Here is a 26,227-nt window from a genome sequence, read left to right as displayed (position 1 = left end):
GAAATGTCATAATGAAATCCTTGGTGTACAACTAATAGGTAATAATAAAAAAAACTTCTAAAAATATAATTTTCTTAGAATTTGCAAACCCAGTTAAGATGAATTAAGTCTCCTATGTAGGGGCCAGGAATGTAGCCTAGTGGTAGAGTGCTCACCTAGCATGACTGAAGCCCAGCTTTCGATTCCTCAATACCATGCTGAGAAAAGCCTGTAGTGCTCTGACTCAAGTGATAAGACACTAGCCTTGAGCAAAAAGTGTCCAAGAGCAAAGAGCAAAACGTGTCCAAGGGCAACAGTGCTCAGGCCCTGAGTTCAAGCTTCAAGACTGCCCCCCGCCCCCCTCAAAAAAGTTCTCCTGTGTTGATTGAACATTGTGTTTCCCAGCTATGTGTATATGTGATCCATCAGCACCCAGACAGATTTGATTTATACATATTGTTAAGAATAGTTGACCTGTAGGCAGAGGAATGAGGGTAAAAAATGATTCACTAAAAGGAACCAGTTTCACTGCTGGGGTTTTATTTGTTTTTGCCATTCCTGGGGCTTGACCTTGGCACTGTCTTTGAGCTTTCTCAAGGCTAGCGCTCTACCACTTGACCACAACACCACTTTTGGCTTTTTCTATGTGTGTGGTACTGAGAAACAACCCAGGGCTTCATGCATGCTAGGCAAGCACTCTACCACTAAGTCACACTCCTGGCCCCACTGCTGGGTTTTTATTAATTTGCTATTTTTGGTTTGTGTGCTGGGATGGAACCCAAGGCCTTGGGGCATGCTAGGGAAACACTTTGCCACTGAGCTACACTTCTAGCCCTTTTTAAAATTTTCAGTTTGTCAGGTCTTGATAAACTGGTGATGCTGGCCTTAAACTCATAACTTCCCAGAAGTTGAAATTTAGGTGTGTACCCCTATACCCTAATACTCTTTTAATCTGCCATCAAATTTAGTGTCTTTTAATGTATCTTTCACTTTGGTGGGCAAGTTAACAAGGATCTTTCATAAACAATTTCTTTTAGTTCTTTGTGATGTTTTTAGATAATTCAGTGCTTAATTACTGAATGCTCAGTAATTCTCTAGCATAGTAAACAGCTATCCCTAGGTTCACTTTATTTGATAAGTGATTTGAATCCAAACCCAGATCACCTGCCTGCAAACTCAAATCTTGTGTGCTAGGTTCTTGGCTTATCTTAACAACTGGAATGAAAGATAACAGTAATTATGAATGTATGCTCCCTGTTCCTTTTGTTGTTGTTGCCAGTTCTGGAGCTTGAATTCAGGGCCTGGGCACTATTCCTGAGCTTCTTTTGCTCAAGACTAGCACTGTACCACTTGAACCACAGTGCCACTTCTGCCTTTTTCTATTTATGTGGTAATGTGGAATTAAACCCAGGGCTTCATGCATGCTAAGGAAGCCACATTCTCAGCCCCACATATTTGTTTAATACCGAAACACTGAGCATTTAATAGATTATTCTTTTTTGGCTAAAAGCACTGGAAGCACATGTTTGTTTACTTTTTTTTTTTTAATACAGGTCTCATTGTGTCACCAGACTGGCTTCAAACTTGAGATCTTCCAGTCTCTGCATCCTGAATTCTTGGATCATACTACCAGCTTCAATTCTTCTTTATTTTGTGTGCCAGTGCTGGGATTTGAACTCAAGAGCCTAGGCTCTGTCTCTGAGATATTTGCTTAGGACTAGTGCTCTACCACTTTAGCCACAGCTCCATTTGAGGCTTTTCAGTGTTTAATTGAAGAGTCTCAGGACATTTCCAGCTCAGGCTGGTTTAAAATGTTGATCCTTAGATCTCAGAATCCTGAGTAGCTAGGATTAGTCATGGACTACTGATACAGACTCAACTTAATCCTTTTTTTCCCCCTCTTGTTTTGAGGGCTTGAACTCAATTCTTGGGCACAGTCCTTGAGCTTTTGCACTCAAGACTAGTGCTCTACCACTTGAAGCCACAGTGTCACTTCCAGTTTTGGGGTGGTTAATTGGAGATAAGAGTCTCATGGACTTGGCTGCCCAAGCTGGTTTCAAACACGATCCTTAGATCACAGTCTTCTGAGTAACTAGGATTACAAGCATGAGCCTTCAGCATCTGGCTTCGGCTTCAGTTCTTAAGGATAAACCATCATCTTATTCAACAAACATCAAGGACTTGAATCAAAGGCATTGCATAAAGCATTAGGGATAGAGTAGTAAGTAAGCATAGTCCTTACTGTTCTGAAGCTTTTAGTGTATAAGAAGATAAATGAGGTTTGAGTACTACTGTGACAAATGGTATGGAAGGAAATAATAGAGTACAGTACTGGAGTTGGTTAGGGTAACTTCTCAGAGGAGGATCTTTTTTTTTTTTTTTTTTTTTTGGCCAGTCGTGGGCTTGAGCTCAGGGCCCGAACCCTGTCCTTGGACTTTCTCAAGGCTAGAGCTCTACCACTTGAGCCTCAGCACCACTTCCAGCTTTTTTTTTTCTATGCATGTGGTACCAAGGGATCGAATCCGGGTCTTCGTGCATGCTAGGCAAGCACTCTACCACTAGGCCAAACTCCCAGCCCAGGAGGATCATTTTTAAGACAAACATTCCACAGAAAGAGTATGTGAAAGTCTTAAGCATGAGAAGAACATGGAATGTGTTGTATAGCAGAACCATGGTTAGCAAAAGAGAAAGGAACCCAGATTAAGATGAAGAAGGATGATCAGATCAACAAATCTCCCATTAAAGCACAGCAAGAAGTGGGAATGCTATTCCAAAGTACCAGTGAAGAGGCCCAGCACTTATCCAGAGCAGGAGACAATAGTGGGTTGGACTGGTTTGATGACAGTTGTGCCTGAGACTAGACAGGAATTTTTGTGAACAACAATCACAGGACATAAAACTGGGCACTGATGGTTTATTCTGCAATCCTAGTTACTCCAGAGGCTAAGACCTAACAACTGGTGTTCAAACCCAGCCAGAATGAAAAGTCCTTGAGACTATCTCCAAATAGTAAGAATGCTAGATTGCACATGTGGTTGGTTCTGTAGTAGAGCACCAAGTATTAGCATAAAAGCTGAATTAGATATGCAGAAAGTAGATCTAAAATACACAATAAATTATGCAGGATTCTAGGGCTTCACACACAGTGAGACCAAAGAAAGACACTGTTAGGGGAGGAACAAAATGTGCAATAACTCTGTGCCTCTGGTTATATAAAATGACATTTATCAAAAATGAACATAAGGAAGCAAAAGTAAGAGGTTTTTTTTAAATCTTTTTTTTGTCTTGTTTGTTTTTCCCTCTGAGGGAGGAGTGGGGGACAAATATGGAGGGACATAGGATGAACAAATGTTGCAGTGGTAACAGTAGAAACCATGTTGAAAGTGAACTATATAACTTGTGGGTAGAAATGGGAAGGAAAAACTAGTAGAGACTAAGGAAGGGGTGGTTTATGAAACAGTAATCCCTCTGTACATCATCTTTATAATAACTAAAAATAAAAATGTCTTAAAAAGTTTTTTTAAAAAGATGAACGAGAGCCACAGGCCTTTAGTTCAAACTCTAGTACTGTCACAAGACAATAAAAAAGCAGGATAGCTGGGCACCGGTTGCTCATGCCTATAATCTAGCTACTCTGGAGGCTGAGATCTGAGGATCACAATTTAAAGCCTGTCCATGCACAAAAGTTGGTGAGACTCTTATCTCCAATTAACCACCAGAAAACCAGAAGTGGCACTGTGGTAGAGTGCTAGCCTTGAGCTGAAGAGCTCACGAACAGTGCCCAGAGTTTGAGCCCCATGAATGACCAAAACAAAGGAACAAAAAAAGTAGGATAACCCATACAGAAAAATAGTGCATGGGCCTGGGAATGTGACTTACTGGTAGAGTGCTTGCCTAGCATGCATGAAGCCCTGGGTTCAATTCCTCATAACCACATAAACATAAAAGGCTGGAAGTAGTGTTATGGCCCAAGTGGTGCTGTGGCTTAAGTGGTAGAACAGTAGCCTTGAGCACAGAGAGGCTCAAAGACAGTACACAGGTTCTGAGTTCAAGCCTCATGACCCCCCCCAAAAAATAGTAGATCTTGTTTATAAGACAAATGAGGGGACCAGGAAAAAGATATCAAGTTGAGAAAAGAACATTAAGGAATGAATTGCCAGTGGCAGTGGGTCTTACACCTATAACACTAACTAGGAGGCTGAGATCTGAGGACAGCATTTGAAGCGAGCTTGGGCAGCAAAGTCCATGTTATTCATGTTAAACTTGAAGTGACTGTAAAAATGATCATATATACAGTCAAAGCTCAGAAAGCATGGGCTTCCCATGAAGCCCATAGATACATTCCATAGATACATTCTAGTTTGTTTTTTATTTTTTGCTTGAAATCAGGGCTTAGGAACTGTCCTTGGGCACTTTTTGCTCATGGCTAGCACTCTGCCGCTTGAACCACAGTGCAACTTCCAGCTTTTTCTGTGTGTGTGGTTCCAGGGAATGGAACCCAGAGTTTTGTGCATGCTAGGTGAGCACACTACCACTAGGCCATGATCCCAGCCCTATATTCTAGTTTTTGAGGTATAAAATTATTTGTTAAAACTAGGATGAGGGACTGGGAGTTTGGCCTAGTGGTAGAATGCATGCCTAGCATGCACGAAGACCTGGGTTCAAGTCCTCAGTATCACATACATAGCAAAAAGCCAGAAGTGGTGCTGTGGCTCAAGTGGTAGAGCCCTAGCCTTGAGAAAATCCAGGGACAGTGCTCAGGCCCTGAGCCCAAGCCCAGGACTGGCAAAAAAAACAAAACAAAAACTAGTATGAGCCGTTAAAATGTGACATTGTTAATTTATTGAATGTTTTTTGGTAGGGAAGGAGAGCTTAACTATAGAATTAATGTATACTTTTTTTAAAAAGTAGGATATTTTGGGCTGGAGATGTAGCACAAATGGTAGAACATCAGCCATGAGCATACAAGCCCAGTGAGACAGCCCCTGAGTTAAGCCCTAGTACACACACACACACACACACACACACACGATGTGTTCTGATAGCTAAGATGAAATGGAAATCCCAAATCAAAGAGATATTTGAACATTTCAGACAGGGTTAAATTAAAAATTAAATTAGAAAAAAAACAAAAAAGTTCTCTAGAAGTTTTCATCTTTAAGTTTTCTCTTAAGACAAACTGACGGGGTTGGGAGTTTGGCGTAATGGTAGAATGCTTGCCTAGCATGCACGAAGCTCCAAGTTTGATTCCTCAGTACCACATACATAGAAAAGTCAAAAATGGTGGCCCAGGAATTTGGCCTAGTGGTTGAGTGCTTGCCTAGCAGGCATGAAGACCCGGGTTCAATTCTTCAGTACCAGATATGTAGAAAAAAGCCAGAAGTGGTGCTGTGGCTCAAGTGGTAGAGCTCTAGCCTTGAGAACGCCCAAGGACAGTGTTCAGGCCCTGAGTACAGCCCCAGGACTGGTGAAATAAGAAAAAGAAAAAGTCAGAAAAGGTGCTCTGGTTCAAGTGGTAGAGTGCTAGCCTTAAGGAAAGCCCAAGAATAGTGCTCAAGCCCTGAGTTCAGCCTCAGGACTGGCAAAAAATAAAAAGACCAACTGATTTAGAATCATAATGTAAATTTATGATTTAGAATCATAAATGTAAAACTATTTCTTTTTCCTTCTATAATAGGTGCTATATACTATAACATATAATACATGATATGTTAAATATTTCAAATAATGTATAATATATTGTTACAAATATGATATAGCTTATAGATAATACATTATTTAATATATATAATATATATTAGTAGTACTGGATGATGAATTCAGGTGTCACACTTGTTAGGCAGAAAAATAAAAGGTCATGCAGATTTTTTTTTGTTCTGAACCATCTTTGGACCATGAGCCTCCTATCTATGCCTTTGTGTACCTAGTATTATAGACACACTTCTATTCTTGGCTTACTGCTTACGATGGGTCTTGCTAACTTTTTATAAGCTGGATTCAAGCAATGATTCAATCTCCCCTTCTGAATAGCTGAGATTTCAGGTCTGAGTCTCTGTGCCTAGCCCTGTTTTTGTGTGTGTGTGTGTGTGTGTGTGTGTGTGTGAGATAGGGCTTGAATTCTGGGCCTGGTCGCTGCCCCACCCCAGGCCTGGGCACTGTCCCTGAGCTCTTCAGCTCAAGGCCACCCACAACCACCATACCTCTAGAGCTACAGTCCCACTTCCCATTTTCTAGTGATTAATTGGAGATAAGAATCTCATGGTCTTTAGTGCCCTGGCTAGTTTTGAATCACAATCCTTAGATCTCAGCCTCCTGAGTAGCTAGGATTACAGACGTGAGCCACCGTGCCCAGCTGTTAGTTTGCTTTTTAAGGAAAGCTGTAAGTCACTGCCCTTGATGAAGGTAAAACCTTGGCCTAATACACATAATGACATTTTTTTCATAGTCAAAGAATATTGGTGGTACATCTCACTTTTCAAAGAACAAGTACAATAGCTCCCTCAGTCTAAAACCATTATAACATTACTTACAGATCTGGGCTGCCCTGAGAATCTCCGATTATAATCATTAATATCTTGATGCAATCTCATAACGTCCTGAGACTGATCATCTTCACCAAATACTGTTAGAAGTAGAGTCACCTGTGTATTACAGAACAAATAACTTAAATCTTTTATATCACTTTCATTTTTATCACTTTGTGTTATTCATCAGAATGAGAAAAGCTTCTGAGTGTGTATTTCACTGACTTAAAATGGCAACGTGAGAATAAATTATTATTTCCTTGTAATAAAAATTTAAAGTTAGGTGTTGATGACTCACACTTTTACTCCTAATTGAACGGAAGACTGAAGATCTGAGGATTGCAATCCAAAGCCAGCGCAACAGTAGAGTATGTGAGACTCTTTTGTTGTTGTTGGTCATAGGGCTTGAACTCTAGGCATGGGCATTGTCCGAGTTCTTCAGCACAAGGCTAACACTCTATCTCTTGAACCACAACACCACTTCTGATTTTCTTGTGATTATTTGGAGATAAGAGTCTCACAAACTTTTGTGCCCACGCTGGCTTTGAACCATGATCCTCAGATCTCAGACTCCTGAGTAGCTAGGATTACAGGCATGGGCCACTGGTGCCTGGCTGTGAGACTCTTATTTCCAAATAACCAGCAGAAAACTCAGAAGTGGCAAGTGGTAGAGCCCTAGTCTTTAGCAAAAGAACTCAGGGACAGGGCCCGGAGTTTGGCCTAGTGGTTAAAGTGCTTGCCTAGCATGCATGAAGACCCGGGTTCGATTCCTCGGTACCATATACATAGATAAAAGCCAGAAGTGGTGCTGAGGCTCAAGTGGTAGAGCTCTAGCCTTGAGAAAGTCCAAGGACAGTGCTCAGGCCCTTAGCTCACGCCCAGGACTGGCAAAAAAAAAAAAGGAACTCAGGGACAGTGGCCAGGCCCCAAGTTCAAGCCCCATGACTGATCCAATAAATCAAAAACAAAATAAAAATTCCAACATAAAATGCAATTTTTCATTCTCATAATATGAACATTGATTCTTATTACTTTTTTGCCCATACAAAGAATAAACTCAGTAGCTCTCTATTTAGGGAAACATTGTATATTTGAAGATGTATGGGTGATGAAAAGACACTCAGGACAAATTGAAAATATATGCCTCGTAGGATCTTTTGAGGGTAGCAGGACCATGTGTTTGCTATTGCCCTTTATAGTCACCGTGTCTCATGTCTAAGCTGTAAATAACAAAACTAAATAGCCCATTCCTAAAAAAAAATATGTAGGGGACTACTGTCAAGTCAGAAACCCTAATAACAGAAAGAAACATCTTGTCTTAAACTTATATTTAGGCTACCAATGGGGGATTCTACCAGGAATGGCACAAAGTTATACAGCATTTATTTTATTTACAAAAACTTCTAAGTACAGCCAGGCACTGGTGGCTCATTCCTGTAATCCTAGCTATTCAGCAATCTGAGATCTGAGGATTGCAGTTCACAGCCAGCCAGACATGAAACACTGTGAGACTGTTATCTCCAATTAACCACTAGAAAACCAAAAGTGGCACTGTGGCTCAAGGTGGTAGACTGCTAGCCTTGAGCTGAAGAGCTCAGGGACAGTGCGCAGGCCCAGAATTCAAGCCTTATGACCTACATAAACAAGAAAAACCCCTTCTACATGGTCATTTAAAAACAATTATGTATAACCTGTTGTGGGTAGGTGGGGTGGGTACTGGAGCTTGAACACTGGGCCTGGGTGCTGTCCTTTAGCTTTTTCTGCTCAAGGCTAGCATCCCTTCTTGCTTTTTGGAGATAAAAATTGAATAGATTTCCCTCCCTTGCATCCTTCATACAGTAATCCTCAGATTTCAGCCTCCTGAGTAGCTAAGATTGATTACAGGCATGAGCCACCTGCATCCAGCTAATGTATTTTTCTAGATAGACCTAATTGCACTTAAAAATGTTAAGTATGCTAGGCACTGTGGCTCTTGCCTGTAATCCTAGCTACTCGGGAGGCTAAGATCTGAGGATCGTGGTTCAAAGCCAGCCTGGGCACTAAAGTCCATGAGACTCATCTCCATTAACCACCAGAAATCTGAAAGTGGCACTGTGGCCCAAGGGGTAGGTAGTAGCCTTGAGCTAAAGAGCTCAGAGATAGCGCCCAGGTCCAGAGTTCAAGCCCCATGACCAACAAAAAAAATTAATATATTCATGATACAAGAGGAATAGAAAGTAGGACTGAAACTTCATATGCTATATCCATGAAGGGAATGGTATCTTACGATGGATGGGGATGGATGAGGATGTTGATATTTCAAAACTAAATAAAAAAGTGATAACAGATATCAAATACGGCTTAGTGATTTGTTTCTAATATCAATATTTAGGGATACATCCTCACTGGAAAAAAATCTGTAACTTTCAGAAAGATCTGAGGCATTTTGTCTTTGGCATTAAAATAATGATTCTGGGACTGGGAGTTTGACCTAGTGGTAGAGTGCTTGTCTAGCATGCACAAAGACCCTGATTTGACTCCTTGATACCACATACATAGAAAAAGTGAGAAGTGGTGCTATGGCTCAAGTGGTAGAGCCTTGAGAAAGCCCAAGGGCAGTGCTCAGGCCCTGAGTTATGCTCCAGGACTGGTGAAAAAAATAAAATAAAATAATGATTCATTAATTCTTTATTTTCCCAACCCTTGACTTATCTTTGGGTGCTGCAATAATGTGGAGATTAAATAATTTCAAGGACCAACTTCAGACACTGTAATGGACATGTAATTCTTGATATTGTTATAGCACACTTTGTATCCTCCATGGCTGTTACAAGGAGAGTGAACGACCATCCCATGACCAATTTAAAAAATGTAACTGCCAAGTGCTGGGGGCTCATGCCTATAATTCTAGCTACTCAGGACACTGAAATCGGAGTATCATGGTTCAAAGCCAGCTAAACAGGAAAGTCTTTGAGACTTTTATTTCAAATTACCACAAAAAAAAAAAAACAGAAGTAGAGGTATGGGTCAAATGGTGCAGCACTAACCTTGAGCAAAATAGAGTTCCTGAGTAGAGTTTTGACTCAATGTATATTAGTTCTCTACTTTGGGAAAGGTGGTAGAATTCTTTAATGCAATAATAGTACCTTATCTCTGTGCTGCTGACAGAAGACAAATGACAAGCAGTATTGGCAAATTAGTTTCAGACCAATTGTGTGTTTCACATATCACATTAGCCATAGAGCCAATAACAGAAAAATCAATTTTCTCCTAATCAAATAGGAATAGGTAGCCAGATGCTGGTGGCTCATTCCTGTAATCCTGGCGACCAAGGAGACTGAGATCTAAGGATCATGGTTTGAAGCCAGGCAAAGCAGGAAAGTTCATGAGACTCTTGTCTGAAGTTAACCACCAAAAAAGCTGGAAGTGGAGCTGTGGTTCAAGTGGTAGAGCACTATGCTTGATCATAAAAGATCAGGGACAGAACCCAGGTCCTGAGCTCAAGCCCCAGGACAGGCAAAAAGAAAAAGAAGGCCAGGAGCATGGCCTAGTGGTGGAGTGCTTGCCTAACATGCATGAAGCCATGAATTCAGTTCCCCAATAGCACATACACAGAAAAAGCCTGAAATGTTGCTGTGACTCAAGTGGTAGAGTGCTGGCCTTGAAAAAGCCCAAGGACAGTGCCCAGACCCCGAGTTCAAGCCCCAGGACTGGCAAAAACAAAACAATACAAATAATGAGACAGAGTTTGAACCTAGAAACAAAAAGAAAAGGGAAGGTCTGTGTGTATATTGTACACACATAAAATAATAATATATAGTTTCTTTTATACAAAGTCCAGACAGAACAGGCCATATTATAAATGAAAAGGTAAAATAATTCTTTTCTAAAAGAAATGCATAGGAAGTGTATAAAAGTGTAAAGGAAATAGAGAAATAAATGCTTACATTATTTAGTTCATTTATTACTTTGCTAGTATGGTAATAAAGGTATGCTTTGGATGGGGCTAATTTATTAGTTTTTTCATGACAACCATAGTATTTCAAATAAAAATTTTCATGTCATAATGCTGAATTGTTTTTTGTTTGTTTTATACTTGAGTAAAATCACAGAACCATTAAAGAACTGAGCTAATACAAAAAAATTAAATATAATCACTATGAAATTTACAAAATATAAAGTAGTATAAATATTTTCTAAAACATTACCGTTTGTCTACAGATTGGACAACTGATTGCTCCAAGCCATGAACCATATCTCCAATATGCAGTAATACAAGTGCCTAGGATAAAAAAGAAATCATTAATACTGAAGTGAATTTATCCTGAGACAGTTTCAAATATTTAACAGTATCACTTTATTTAAAAGTGGTTCTTTCACAGGGCACTGATGGCTCACACCTGTAATCCTAGCTACATAGGAGGCTAAGATCTGAGGATCATGATTCAAAGCCGGTCCATGTAGGAAAGTCCATGAGACTTGTATCTCCAATAACAAAAAAAAAAAAGGCAGAACTGGTGCTGTAGCTCAAGTGGTATAGTGCTATTCTTGAGCACAAAGAGGCTCAGGGACAGCGCCCAGGCTGAGTTCAAGCCCCAGAATTGGCAATAAATAAATAAATAAATAATTAGGGGCAGGGAGCTTGGCTTAGTGGTAGAGTGCTTGCCCAAACCAGTTCTTTCATCTAATGCTTCAAATGTCACAACAATTTCCAAACATTAATTTTATTAATAATTTAAGGATTAGTTAAGCAACAGAATTTTGTACACACCAAAGGCAAGCTTCATTTTGTTTTGTAGTCCTGGGGTTTGAACACAAGCATTTGCTAGGCTTGAGCCACACTCTCAGCTCCAAAACAAGTATTAACTGTATTAATACTACGAGGCTTATAGAAACACTGTATTTTCTAAGTAATATTTATAAAACTGTATACATTTTAAATGCAAAGGCCAACAAATTGTACTGTAAGTTTCTATTCCAAATTTGATTGTTTCAAAAACACAAAGCAAATGCCAGGGGTAAAAATGAATAGTATGTGAGGACACTGGTTAGTAAACAGATGGGTAAGAAGAGACTCCTCCCTCTGGACATTTCTGTAACTGTGGGAAAGAATGAATCCACCAATTCCACCATGAATTTAAAAGCTAAACTTTTTTTTTTGCCAGTCCTGGGGCTTGAACTCAGGGCTTGGGTACTATCGTTGGGCTTATCTCAAAGTTAATGCTCTACCACTTAAGCCACAGCACCACTTACGGCTTTTTCTGGGTATGTGGTACGGAGGAAGTCAAACCCAGAGCTTCGTGCATGCTAGGCAAACATTCTACCACTAGGCCACACACACAGCCCAGGTTAAACAATTTTATCTGATGTCTTCACTCTCACAAAATGGCATATTAATTTTTATTGAGTTCTTCAAGCAGTCTAATTGCAAGTGGAAATACATGAAAAAGTTATTAATGTGTTAACGTTACTATTACTGCCTATAGAGATGTTTTTCCTATGTATTCACACAAGAATTCAACCTCTTTTTAACATACACTAAATTTCGTCTTACATGTCTTTTTGCAAAGTGGTCTGTATGTAGCTTTGTTTTCCAAATATGGAACAACCACTTGCCCTCATTGTATATAGCTACCCCCAGCAGAGCAAATAGTTTAGTTAATTCAAGTCTGAGATTAAATGTTTGCTGTTTTCCTATTTCTCAATTTTCTCCCTATGTATAAAAAGATATCATCACCTAATTAGAATGGCAGAAGAGATGACTCAATAACTTTCATCTGGATAAATCTGTTCATTTGCAAAATGAGAATAAGGCCTCATAAACCTACTGGGGAATTAAATAATATGGATTACAAATGCAAAAAAATGGTAATTATTCTTTTTTATTAATAATCACTGGTTGTGCGGGGAGGGGTTGTTATGATATTTCCATATATGCATACAATGTAGTCAAATTAAATTTACCTACTTATCATTTTTCTTCATTTCCCCTGGGTTATCTTTTATTACATTTCTTAACATTTCAGGGTCTCAGTTTTTAATTTTATGGATCAGATGATATGAAGTAGCATACTTAAGTATTGTTAAGTATCATACTCTGCGAAGACATAGAACTAGGAAAAGGCCAGGGTTCTTGAAAAAAGAAACTCAGGGGGGCCGGGAGTTTGGCCTAGGGGTAAAGGTGCTTGCCTAGCACGCACGAAGACCCAGGTTCGATTCCTTGGTACCACATACATAGAAAAAAGCCAGAAGTGGTGCTGAGGCTCAGGTGGTAGAGCTCTAGCCTTGAGAAAGTCCAAGGACAGGGCTCAGGCCCTGAGCTCAAACCCAGGACTGGCAAAAAAAAAAAAGAAAAAAGAAACTCAAGGCCTTGGATAATAACTATCAAAATTGAAGAACAGATTCAGTAAACTACTATATAACACCTTGCTTTTGATTTAGAAACTGAATTTTTTTAACCTTTGAATCTACAAATGCTATATAATATATTCAATTAAAAAAACCATATATATAGCAAAAAATAGTGTAATATTTAAATGCTAACATACTTAGTTAACAAGTAGAGCAGGACATCAAAAGCAATTGCAATCCATCCTACTTAGGAAATGTGACAGAGAAAATTAGGAATCCAGCTCATAAACACATAGTAGATCTTTGTATAAGTATCATTTCAACTAAGTATATATCATTGTTCGCTTACCACAGAAAAGATGTCCACAATTCGTTTCCACAGGGAAAGAGGCTTGATGTAAGCAGATTGGACAGTACATCTCAGTGTAGAACTGCTGTCGAGCAGTAGTGGGTACACCCTGGTGAGAAGACATGTGTCCACATCACACCTCACACCCAGAGCTATTAATACTGACAGTTTAGACATGCAATGTTTAAGGTCATCGAAGTCTGATAAACTTATGAAACTAAGTTGCTGAGTTATTTCTACCTTACTTCCTAGTCTGTGTGTGTGTGTGTGTGTGTGTGTGTGAGAGAGAGAGAGAGAGAGAGAGAGAGAGAGAGAGAGAGAGAGAGAGAGAGAGAGAGAGAGACAAACAGACAGACAGACAGACAGACAGACAGAGACAGAGAGAGACAGAGAGAATGTGTTTGACAGGATCAGGGCTTGTACTCAGGGCCGATGTACTCTCACTTGGCTTTTTCTCTCACAGTTCTCATTATCAATGATCAACAACCTTCAGCACAACTTTTTTAGTGGCTAATTATAGATAGAGTCTTGAGAATTTCTCTGCTTGGTGGTAGCTTCAAACCTCAATCATTAGATCTCAGCCTCCTGAGCAGGTATGAGCTACTGGTTCCCAGTTTACCTTTATCTTGAATACAATTGAGGGGGAAACCTAGATTAAAACATAAAACCTGGGCTTGAATAAAAGATAATAAACCAGGGGTATGTTATTTACCTTTTCCATATTGGAAAGGTATTCTGAGTAATACAAGTGTGAGCACTAACATGAAGTGGAGAGTAAGAAATACCAGGCTGGAGTTGTAGCTCCATACTCCATAGTGGAAAACCTACTTAGCATTCATGAGGCCTTGAGTGCCATCCAAAAAACCACCAAAAAAGAAAACCAGATGTCAAGAACAGGTGATGTGCTTTAAGTGGTGGAGTACCTGTATAACAAGATGCTATGTTCAAACCCCAATACTACCAAAAAGAAAGATCTAGAAATCCAAATATCAAACTGTTTTGTAAGTGTTCTCCTTTATCCCCTATAGAATTGATTTTTTTTCTGCCAGTCCTAGGGCTTGAACTCAGGGCCTGAGCACTGTCCTTGCGCTTTCTCAAGGCTAGAGCTCTACCACTTGAGCCACAGTACTACTTCTGGATTTTTCTGTGTATGTGGTACTGAGAAATCGAACCCAGGTCTTTGTGCATGCTAGGTAAGCACTCTACCACTAGGTCAAACTCCCAGCCCCTAGGAAATTAGTTTTTTCTTTTTAATGACCAGTGTTGTCCAATAGAGCGCCCTAAATAGTAGATGTCTTATCCGTGCTCTTCATAATTATCCACATAAGCTACTACACACTAGAAATGTGGCTAGAGCAGGTAAAGTACTGAACTTAGTTTTAATTAAAATTTAATTGACTTAATTAATTAGTTTTTGTTGGTTGTAGAGCCTGAACTCAGGGCCTAGGCTATCCCTGAGTTTTTTTTCTCAAGGCCAGTTCTCTGCCACTTATAGTTTACTAGTGATTAACTGTAGCTAAGAGCCTCACAGACTTTCCTGCCCAGGCTAGACTTGAACTGTGATCCTCAGATCTCAGCCTTTCAAGTAGCCAGAGTTACAGGAGTGAGCCACTAGTGCCAGACAATTACCTTAAATTTAAATAGTCACATGGCACTGGTGGCTGCCATGTTGAACAACACAGAAAAAGCCTAAGTCAGTAGCTTAATTCTAATTTGAGGAAGATGTGAGATAGATGAATGGGACCACAGAACAAAGAAGATCAGGTACAGCTGAGACCCTTTATATAATCGGTAATATGAATTTAAGTAAATTAGTCATCTAATGTTTCAATACAAATTAGAATAGTTATTCTTTTATCATGTTTGAAGATTAAATAGGATAGTTGTTTAAGTCACTATGTAAATTATTAAACACTATCCCCACAGGAATTATTGATAACAGTTATGGAAAAAAGTACTATTAATATACTGAAACTATTCTTGTGTCAATGAATTAAAATTCCATGATGGCATTTTTTTTCACAATTTAGTGAAATGAATTCAGTTCACAATTAAATTTCCAGTGCCTACAATGTCTGGTATAAGAAAGTTCAAGATATTTAATAAATTGGTAAATTACAAAACTTGGATTAAACTTTGAGTAGGAAACTATTTTCTTTGTCTTTCTTTATTTTATTTTATTTTATTTTATTTTTTTGGTGCTGGTACTGGGGCTTGAAGTCACAGCTTCATGTTCTTATTTTGCTTTTCTGTTCAAGGCTTGTGCTTTACTTCCTGAGCCATGCACCCACTTCTGGCTTTTTTCTGGGTTAACTGGAAATAAGAGTCTCATGGACTTTCCTGCTTAGTCTGGCTTTGAACTGTAATCCTCAGTCTCATTCCTGAGGCATAAGCCATTAGCAGCTAGCAGAAAGCATTTTCAATTTTTGTTTTAATTGCTAGCTCTCTTGATTCAGATATATACAAAATCCTTGTTCTAGCCTTCCTAAACTATATTTCATTTCTGGTTCTGAATTTGGCAAAAAAGCATGGGCAGAGTAGAAAACTTTTTTTGTCTACCCAGTTTTGATCATTTTTACCACTGAAGAAAAGGGGAGAAGAGACAATAATCAGGCACCCTTTCCAGTCATTTATTCAGTCTTAGAACATATATTAAAAAGTAGAGTGCCCACTGTATTTCAGTTTTTAAGGCCAATTAGAGTGATTACAGTGAAATAGTAATCATTTCTGTACAAATAATAGGAACTGTAAAATCAGTAAAAATAAAAACATGAAAGTATCTGAAAAGAATAAGACTAGGCAATTTGCTTAATCTGAAAATATATAACCTATAAATCAGTTTAACCAATTTGAAGCAGAAAAGAAACCATCATTTTTCAAAGTAATTTACAAATGTTTCATCACAATTGCATCTGCAAGGAGAGTTAAAACATCTATTTACATAAATGCACATAGAAAGCACCTGTTCTGTTTGAAGTTGCTCTCGAAGCACCCTTACTAGCTCTTGATTTTCTGGGTGAATGTTCTGGTGTACATTTCTGTTAAACAAAATAACAGATAGCAATGATAAATATTGTCATATTAATTATTTGCTTTTGTGCTGTAGTTTTTGGCTCAGAATAGCTGGTAACTTAATAAGTAACACTGAGGATATACAACTATAGTCTAATTCCAGGACTGTACATTCTTCTGTGGTGAGGTCCTCCCAGACCCTAGATCATTGGTTAAAATTAAGTTTAACTGGCAAATGATAAAGTCCAGAGGCCTAGTACTTTGGAGACTGGATGTAATGGAAAGCTCATAAATAATATAAAGAATGTGCTGATTATATAATATAAATATAAAATGTAAATATAAAAATATAATATGCCATGCGAATTTTATAATATATAACTATATTTATAATATATCATACATATTACATATGTACTTATTATTCATTATTTTATATATTATATACCTATATCATATATATTATATATAGCATATGCCATATATACTCTATATGTATATTATATACATACTATATAATAAATATATAAAATATAATAATATAGGGGCTGGGAATGTGACGTAGCAGTAGAGTGCTTGCTCTGGGTTTGATTCCTAGAAAACATATACACAGAAAAATCTGGAAATGATGCTGTGGCTCAAGGGTAGAGCAGTACCATTGAGAAAGCCCAAGGGCAGTGCCCAGGCCCTGAGTTCAAGCCCCAGGACTGGCAAAAAGAAAAAAAATATATATATATAATATAAAAATGTGCTGATTACTACATTTCTTTTTTGAAATTCCTTTAAAATATGCAGTTCTACATATGACTATACATTTCAACCCTCTTTTGCATCTAATTCAATCCTTCTCTTAACTTTTAAGGTTTGAGGAGAAAGGACACAAAAAATAAAATTATATGGTTTGCAGAAAAGCCAGAACAAAACATGCTACTAACATCTAGGTGTTAACATGTAAAATGGAGAATAGAAGATTAAAAAGTTGATGGCTGATATAAGCTGATGGTCTGAAACATCAGACAAATTAGAAGTGGTTGGTAGGCTGCTGGATGTGAAGATTTACATGTCAATCATAGCTCAATTTAGCTGTAGACTTTCTCCATAAACTTAAACATTGTGTACCATTTTTAAATCTATATAATCTTAAGATTAATCTATAAGAGAATGTTTGCTTTCTGGGTAATCCACATTCAACAGAAGCAAGAATTCTAATATTCTAAAGGGATAGGGAAAAATCTAAAGATATATATCCCATAATTAATCAGTTTTTAGTAAATATGAAAATTTTAGAAAAGAATGCTGACAAAATATAATAAATAGTTCAGTTAATATTTGACTTTAAAGCAATTTAAAGTCAAATATATAAACAAGAATGAAATATAAATGTAATGAAGCTACTTTAACTTTATTGAAACATCTTAAGTTTTAGTGGATTTGGCACAGTGGTTCCTATCTGTAATCCTAGTTACTAAGCAAATTGAAATGGAGAGAACCATGGGTCAAGATCAAAAAGTTCACAAGATACCTATCTCAATCTATGAAAAGTTCTATATCTTGGCATGCTCTGTCATCCTAGCTACTCAGCAAATGTAAACAGCAGAATCACTCTCTAGGCCAACATGGGAAACAATAAAATCACAGGCATGGCTCAAGAAATGGAGTGCTTGCCTACTGTGGGCAAGCTCTGGTTTCATCACTAGTACTAGAAGAAACAAAATACAAAACAAAGCACCTCTTGTGTATCAAAAGCACCTCTTGTGTGAAAAGGCTGAGTGCAGGTGGCTTAAGCCTGTAAGCCTAGCTACTCAGGAGGCTGAGATCTGAGGATCTTGGTTCAAAGTCAGCCCAGGCAAGGAAGTCTATGAGATTTTTATCTCCAATTAATCACAGAAAAAGTTAGAAGTGGCCCTGTGGTTTCAATGGTAGAGTGTTAGCTGTGGGAAAAAGGAGTTCAGGGACTGCACCTAGGCCCAGGGTTGAAGCCCTAGGACTGGCAAAAAAAAAAAAAAAAGGTAAAATGGCAATTCATGGACTGGAAAAAGAAATGTTTGCAAATTATACACCTAGCAATAATGAAAAAAGGATTGGTCAAGTGGTAGGTCAAATTAAGGTCCAGAGTTCAATCCCCCGAACTAGTTCATCCAATTGTAGTTAATGAATAATACTCAAAATACAGCAATTATAAAAATAATGGCAAGGGCACTTAAAATTAATCTTATAAAAATTATTTTTAATGGGTTACTTTACTAATGATTTTATGATCTGTAGAGATTTTTCCCTCAGTCTTATTTTCTTCTTCATAAAATTCATTTTGACTAAAAGTTCTTATTCTTTTACAAAAATTTCCCTAAGCTGAACTCATTCTACTCATTGTTGTGGTGAATTTAACCATTTTAGATTTCAGGTATGAATGAAATCATGGAGTATTTACCTTTTGGACTTGTATTATTTCAGTTAGCATATTGTCCTCCAAGTTAATTCAGATAGTGAGCTGAGAGGGTTTTGAATCTTACTTTTATTTATTTTTATACAAGCCCTAGGGCTTGAACTCAGGCTTTTTCACTCGAAGCTAGCACTTTACCACTTAAGACACAGCTTCATTTCTACTTTTTTTTTTTTTTAAGATAAGACTCACAGACTTTCTTGCCCAGGCTGGTTTTAAACTGAGATCCTCTAATCTCAATGTTTTGAGTAGCCAGAAATACAGGTGTGAGCCACCAATGTCTGTGGATTCTATCCTTTTAAACTCTGTATTGGAGCCAATTATTGGTGGCTCACATCTAGGTACTCAAAAGGCTGAATTATAAGGATTGTGGTTTGAAGTCAGCCCTGGGAGGAAAAGTCTGTGAGACTCTTATCTCCAATTAGCCAGCAAAATGCCAGGTGTGAAGGAGGGGCTAAAGCCGTAGAGTGCCAGAAAAAGTTAAAAGACTGAGTTCAAATGGGGACCAAGACATGTGAAAGGGTATCAATGTATGGGAATTAATGCACCATTTATCTGGCAAATATCATGTAACCCTTCTATTATAAAAAATATAAAAAAAGAAAAGAGTGAGTTCAAGTCCCAGTATTGGCACACATGTGCAAAAAAGTTTATATAGTATTCTACTGTGTTACATTTATACATCCTTTTTCTACATCCAGTTGTCTTTCAGTAGACATTTAGGTTTAGTCTATATGTTAGATATTGTAAATGATCCTTTAATATGCATGAGGCTGCAAATATCTCTTTGACATACTGATGTTGTTTCTGTATATCCAGAAATACATTATCATAATTATATTGTGTGTGCCAGTGCTGGGGCTTAGGCTCAGTGCCTACAGCTCTTGCTTGGCTTTTCCCTCAAGGCTAGCACTCTACCACTTGATCCATACCTCCACTTCCTGCATTTTGTTGAATGAGTTAAGAGTCTTACAGATTTTTCTGCCGTTGTTGGTTTCAAACAGAGATCCTTTGATCTTTGAGTAGCTAGGATTATAGGCATGAACTACTGGCACCAGGTCTTTTTTTTTCTTTTAATAAATTTTTATCTTCCTTCTTTCTTTAATCCTAAGGGTTTGAACTCAAGGCCTCACACTTGCTAGGCAGATACTCTATCACCTGAACCATACCTGTATCCCAATAAAAATTAATTATTTTAAACTATGATAAATCTAATAGGAAATACTAACATTTTAGTCAAAATATGGATGGCAATCTCAAATATTTTCTGATAATACAGAAAAAACATGTATTAGCATTCAGAGCTCAATTAAAAATGAAATACTTTAGTAAGTATATATAATCACTGAGACCAGCTATTTGCTTTAGTATCACATATTACTAAAAGAGAATCTAGAGTTGTTGACCACTGAAAATACAGTATCCGAAATCATTTGTCCTTTAGTCTCACCTGAAAAGTGCATATACCAGCGAAGCAATCAAAGTGAAACTGACCACAACAGCCACAAGCACTTGGTCACTTACTCCTTCTATAACGGAATCATCATCCAGTTTCAAACTTTGAACTTCACCTTGATATTTGGCCATTCCAGGTCTAAAATACAACAAACAAAAGTTACAAGTGACATAGTAAAAATGAAACAAGAAAAGCAATTTATATAGCAGTTTATATTTGTATAGCTGATTTCTAACACATTTAATATTCATAGCATGCTCCTAATCTAGACTATATTAGTCACAATTCTAGTAAAAACTCATTAATGAAAAAAATTGCAAGAATTAGTTCAAAACCTTATTTTCTATAAGGAAATGACTATTGTATTTTATTATCTACTTATACTGTTTAAGACAAAAATCTTAAAAAAAAATTCTTTCCTCTTCAGTTTAGGCTCTTTTGAGGAAAAAGACCCTCTTGTAACTGCTTTTTTCAAAGTGAAGTCTCCAAGAAGATCAGATCCTTCTCTTGTAGCATTGAATACATGTGTTATATGGGATTTATCATGTTTGGGAAAGGAATTCTATTGTAGTTTTCTGTAACTATTTCTATATGTCCTATTTTTGTAATTCTGTCCGCAGGAGGACCTAATAAATATTTGTCTAAACAGAAGTGACTTACTATTCTTACAGTGTTTGCTAGTAATTTAAAAAGTAAAAACAATTTACACACACACACATATATATATATTTAGACTGTGTGAATGACATATAGGACATGTATGTCTATACTAACACTACTTGAATTAATGAAAATTCTGGTATGTGAAAAATACATTAGCTTCACTTGAAATTAAGCTCAATTTATGGTTCAGAGTTCTTTCAAATATGGAACCATTTTGAGTCTAAATTTTCTTAAGAGTGTTGGGAAATAGAATTTCCCTTTTATATTCTAAACTAGAGAAAATGGTTCTACAAGTAAGAGGGGAGACAGCCCAATCACAGTGAAGTTCAAATACTACAGGTAATTCCTGGTTTTAGATGGAAATAAAACATACAATTCTAAGTCTTAGAAAATATCTAAGGAGACACAGGGAAATAATTATATTTAATTAAGTAGGTGTGATATTATAATTTAAAGTTCTGCATTGATGTGACTTATTGCACTAAACAGAGTTTTATTCCAAATCACCATTGATCACAAGAGTCTCTGTTAAGAGGAAATGTTCAGTATGAAGTGAACCTGAACTAGCTAATAAGAAAATTACATACTGCTCTTGGAAGAAAGCTAGGCAAACAAGTAGATCAAAGATTTTTATGTTTCTCTGTTTCATACATAGTAATAGCCAGATAGATCAGGACTTGCTAATGGCAGGTTCCAAGTGCCCATTATGAAGCTGTGCACCAGTAAACTCAAAGTTATAGTTTCAGTATCTACAGTCAAAAAAACAGCCAAAGCTGGGCACTGCTGACTCAGGCCTATAATCCTAGTTATTCAGAAGGCTGAGATCTGAGGACCAAGGCTCAAAATCCATAGGAATCTTAACTCCCACTAACCACCCAAAAGCTAGAAGTGGAGTTGTGGCTCAAGTGGCTTGAGAAAAAAACAAAAACAAAAAAAACCCAAAAAAACCTCAGAGACAATGCCCAAGCCCTGTGCTCAAAATCTAGGACTGGTGCGTGCCTGTGAGAGTGTGTGCGTGCGTGTGTGCATGGGTACAGGCCTGCATAGAGTTAACATACTCAGCTGAAACTAGGAAACAAAAATTTCTCATAACCTAAGGTCAGGCTAGGTGGTCAGTTTAGATTTTTTTTTTCAGATTTTTTTTTTTTTTTGGCCAATCTTGGGCTTGAGCTCAGGGCCTGAGCACTGTCCTTGGACTTGCTCAAGGCTAGAGCTCTACCACTTGAGCCTCAGAGCTATTTCTGGCTTTTTTCTATGTATGTGGTACTGAGGAATCAAACCCGGCTCTTCATGCATGCTAGGCAAGCACTCTACCACTAGGCCGAACTCCCGGCCTCAGATTTTTTTTTTATTGGTTAGGCTTCCTGTTTTTCCTGACACCGCTGTAGCTATGCTAAAAGTCCTAAAGATAGTATTACTGTATTTTCCTCAAAAGTAATAAAAATATTATCTGCCAAAATTCCAATATCTAATTATTGATTTTAATTATTTCAGTGGTAAGATTAAATCAACTGAGGAGAACGTGCTTTGAAAGTTAAGTGCATTGCCTTTGGTTAATCTCATATTGTTATTGTATCTGACTTTGTTATCTGGTATATTGTATATATGTTTATTTGAAATAGGAAAGGGAAGGGGGAAACAAAATGATTGGAAGGAGGGGAGAGGAAAAAGGGGACAAAACATGAGAAGGGGTATCAATGGGGTATCAATGTGTGAGAAGTAATGCATCTACTATCTGGCAAATGAAACTGTAACCCCTCTATACATTACCTCGATAATAAAAAATAAAAGGAAAAAAACAATGTAAAACAAATTTAAAAGAGGAAAATAAAAGAAAAAGAAAGTTAAGTGCATTGGCAGTCATTGTAATTATTATTACTCATAGTTTCTACTATGCTATATACATTTAGGCACTTCACTATAAAGTACTTTAAAAAAAAATGTGCCAGAGCTGGGCATGGTGGCTCACGCCTATAATCCTAGCTACTTAGGAGGCTGAGTTCTGAGGATCACAGTTCAAAGCCAGCCTGGGCAATAAAAAGTCCATGAGATTCTTACCTCCAATTAATCACCAGAAAACCGGAAGTGGCACTATGGCTCAAGAGGTATGGTGGTAGCCTTGAGTTGAAGGGCTCAGGGATAACGCCCAGGACCAGAGTTCAAGTCAAACAACCTCCCCCCCGCCAAAATTATGTCCATATTTATGCAGTTATACTCTCAAGATACTGCTTCCTGTATACTTTCAAGATCACATAGATTCAGGATGCTCTTAGGTATTGTATGGCCACAATATTATTTGCAGAAGAGATTTCCAATGTTGCTGAAAAGAACAAAGAAGTCAGCTACATGTTCCTGTAATTTGATAATCTCAACTAAATTTAAGACTTACTATAGGCTGTTTTACCTCCTTGTTGAAGGCCTTGGTGGTATTCTACCATCATGCTTTAAAAAATTTTTTTTTGAGTAAAAAGAGAACTGGGAATTATGAGCTAGAAAATGAAGTACTATGAGGCATCTCAATCTGAAGAAGGATGGTTGGATTTGAGACTACAAGGGATAAACAACAACAACAAAAAGAATGGTATTTCCTACTTAGGGAAAGGACATAAACACCTCAACCTTTGTTTGTCTTCCTATTTCAGGCTGGTGTTGAATTCATTGTCATCTAGCCTCAGTCTCCCAAGCACTGGGATTATAGGCATGTACCAGCTATATCTTTGAAAAGGAATTCCAAAATTAGTCTGACACTAGTGCTCTAATTTCTGCTTTTCATAATCAGTGTTTCTCTAGAATAAAACAGTGTTACTAATTTTTGCCTGATAATAACAGGTTCTCAACTGCTGATGCTCAAACATTGAAAACCAGTTTAGTTTCAGTTCTGTTACCACACTTGTAACTTTACCATCTCTCAGGACCTCTCATTTTCTGCAAAATGTATAAGCTGGGCTTCATATTTTCAGTTCCTTTCATCCCTACATTTCCCTGATTTAGAGTTTTCAGAACAGAACGAAGGTAAGCAAGACAAAGACCAAAGTTTAAAAAGGTTGGGTAGAAGAAGGGGTATCATTGTATGAGAACTAATGCACCTACTATCCGGCAAATATAACTGTAACTCCTCTATACATTACAATAAAAAAAAGAGGTTGGGAGGGTGTAGGACTAGAGAGTCAGATCATAACCACCTGTAAGATATAGTTTTGTAATTTAAGTTCTCAATTATGTACTACTTGAACATTTATTTTTTTTAAAGCCAGTATTTACCTGCTCAGTTGAGATGCAGATTAGCTCTAAAAGACTCTTTTTAACCACTACTTATCCATTCTTAGTCTTCAGTGGACTGCAGGAGATGTCAATTGCTAAGCTTTCTTACTAGTTATGATTCCTTTTCAATCAGAAGCTACATCTTATTTCCTTGAGCAGTATGTAAGACCTTGTATGTTGTAGGAGGAACACTAAATGCTGTTATTGAATGGAAAGAACATAATAATTTATTTCAGAGGATCTTATATTTGAAAATGCAGTGTTTTTTTGGGGGGGGAGGCTTTAACTTAGATATGGCCTATGCACTGTCCCTCAGCTTTTTCACTCAAGGTGAGCACTCTACCATTATGAGTTATAGCTCTACTTCCAGTTTTTTGGTGGTTAACTGGAGATCAGAGACTCACAGGACTTCCTTCCTGAACTGGCTTCAAACTGCGATCTTCAGCTCTCAGCCTCCTTAGTACATTATATCCTAGATTATAGGCATAAGCCACGAGCACCCAGCTCAGATTACAAAAACAAAACACAACTGATCTTGGTGTAAAAACCTGAAGAGGAACTGGCTTTGCTACTGCTTAGCTGGCTAAATCTTGCCAAGGAGTAACTTGAAGCAGTCTGCTTCTGTAAAGTCTGAGTGTCAGCTTCCTCCTATATACAATGCACAATTCAGGTTGCTATTTTTTGAGCAAAATCTTTATGGAACTTAGAATATCATGAAAGTAAAATATTTAACCATATTGTTGACACATCCTACAGGCTGTGAATAAAAAGAAACTCTAATATTTTAATTACTATTATTAACTACTATCAAGGAATCAGCAGAACTATTTAAAACTTGGCCATGCCTTATGAGTACTGCAATAGCTGTGCAATTTAATCTCAAACTCTCTTTAATCAAAGCTTTAAGTACATGTTTCCTGAGAAGACAGGATGACTTTGGAAACACTGTCATAAAGGACATCACCATCTTCTCCTGAATGGGATACACCAGTCTTCAGCTTAGAAACAAGATGTAAGGAGACAGCCAAGGTAAGTTCAGCTCTCCTCTCTGGAGGCTGTTCCTTAAGTTTTCAGAGAAAGGGAGAGGACACACATGCATGTGCGCGCGCTCTCTCTCTCTCTCTCTCTCTCTCTCTCTCTCTCTCTCTCTCTCTCTCTCTCTCTCTCTCTCTCTCTCTTTCTCCAAACCTCATTTAGAAACTTGACTATATGGCTTCTGCAATTCCATCCAAAAATTTTTTAATTTTATTCAAGGAGGCTAATTTGTACTATGAAATAAATCTTAAGCAGGGCACTGGTGGCTTATGTCTGTAATCCTAGCTACTCAGGAAGCTGAGATCTGAGGATCACAGTTCAAAGCCAGCATGGGTAGAAAAGTGCCCATGAGACTTATCTCCAATTAACCACTCAAAAACCAGAAGTCGAGCTGTAGTTCAAAGTGGTAGAATGCTAGCCTTGAGCAAAAGAGCTCAGGGACAGGGTCTAGGCACTGAGTTCAAGCCGCACAACTGAACACAAAACAAAACAAAAAAAGAAAAGAAAAGAAAGAAAGAAAGAAAAATAAATCTTAAGAATAAGATGGGCACTAGTGGCTCATACCTGTAATCCTACCTAACTACCTAGGAGGCTGAGATTTGAAGAAAGACCCCAGTTCAAAATGAGCTCTGGCAGGAAAGCCCATGAGACGCTTATCTTCAATTAACCACCAAAAAGCTGAACGTGGAGCTGTGGCTCAAATAGTGAGCTCTAGCCTTGTGTGAAAAAGCTAAGGGATAAAAAGAAAAAAAAGAAAAAGCTAAGGGATAGCACCCAGACGGGTCCTAGTTCAGTCTCTCTCACACACACACATACACACACACATACATATTGTAGATTCACAGTCAAGTTTAGAAAAGGAGGCATTGTGACTTTTATCAAAGCCTTGAAAACCTAAACAGCTGGAGAAACAATACCTACTACTCCACAGTCCTCCATCAACGTCTAGACCTGTGGCCTCCACAACCAAAGACAACTGGTATACACCAGCAAGTGGTACATACCAGTCTGGCTGAAGTCAATATAGCATATTGACTGTTTACTTCCTAAACAAGAGAGAGTCACTCACTAAAAGTTATAGGGATTCTACAGAATCAACTTAGTATGTAATGCTGGAACTGTGGTTTGACCAAGACCTAGAGGCACCAACAGAGGAAAACAAAGGTATAATAGTCATA

At 37.8% G+C, this 26,227-nt stretch overlaps 1 protein-coding gene across 2 annotated transcripts in view; it reads right to left on the bottom strand.

Annotated features, from left to right (window-relative positions):
- The window catches only part of Rnf170 (ring finger protein 170), a 30,773-nt gene that overhangs the window by 2,884 nt on the left and 1,662 nt on the right, over positions 1-26,227 (bottom strand). Inside the window, exons 1-6 of one of the 2 annotated variants that reach the window (XM_090353843.1) lie at positions 24,015-24,104; positions 20,085-20,228; positions 16,145-16,220; positions 13,183-13,291; positions 10,691-10,764; positions 6,510-6,620 (exon numbers count right to left, since the gene is read on the bottom strand). In XM_090353843.1, coding sequence (XP_090209969.1) covers positions 6,510-6,620; positions 10,691-10,764; positions 13,183-13,291; positions 16,145-16,220; positions 20,085-20,221 — 507 coding nt within the window. In that variant the 5' untranslated portion in view covers positions 20,222-20,228; positions 24,015-24,104. Of the gene's footprint in view, positions 1-6,509; positions 6,621-10,690; positions 10,765-13,182; positions 13,292-16,144; positions 16,221-20,084; positions 20,229-24,014; positions 24,105-26,227 lie in introns of those variants that run through there. The other variant, XM_090353844.1, reaches the window with a different exon arrangement.

The sequence above is a fragment of the Megascapheus bottae genome, chromosome 20 (assembly GCF_031878675.1).
Source record: "Megascapheus bottae isolate mThoBot1 chromosome 20, mThoBot2.hap1, whole genome shotgun sequence".
NCBI lineage: Eukaryota > Metazoa > Chordata > Mammalia > Rodentia > Geomyidae > Megascapheus > Megascapheus bottae.
This window is presented reverse-complemented; position numbering and strand designations above follow the sequence as displayed.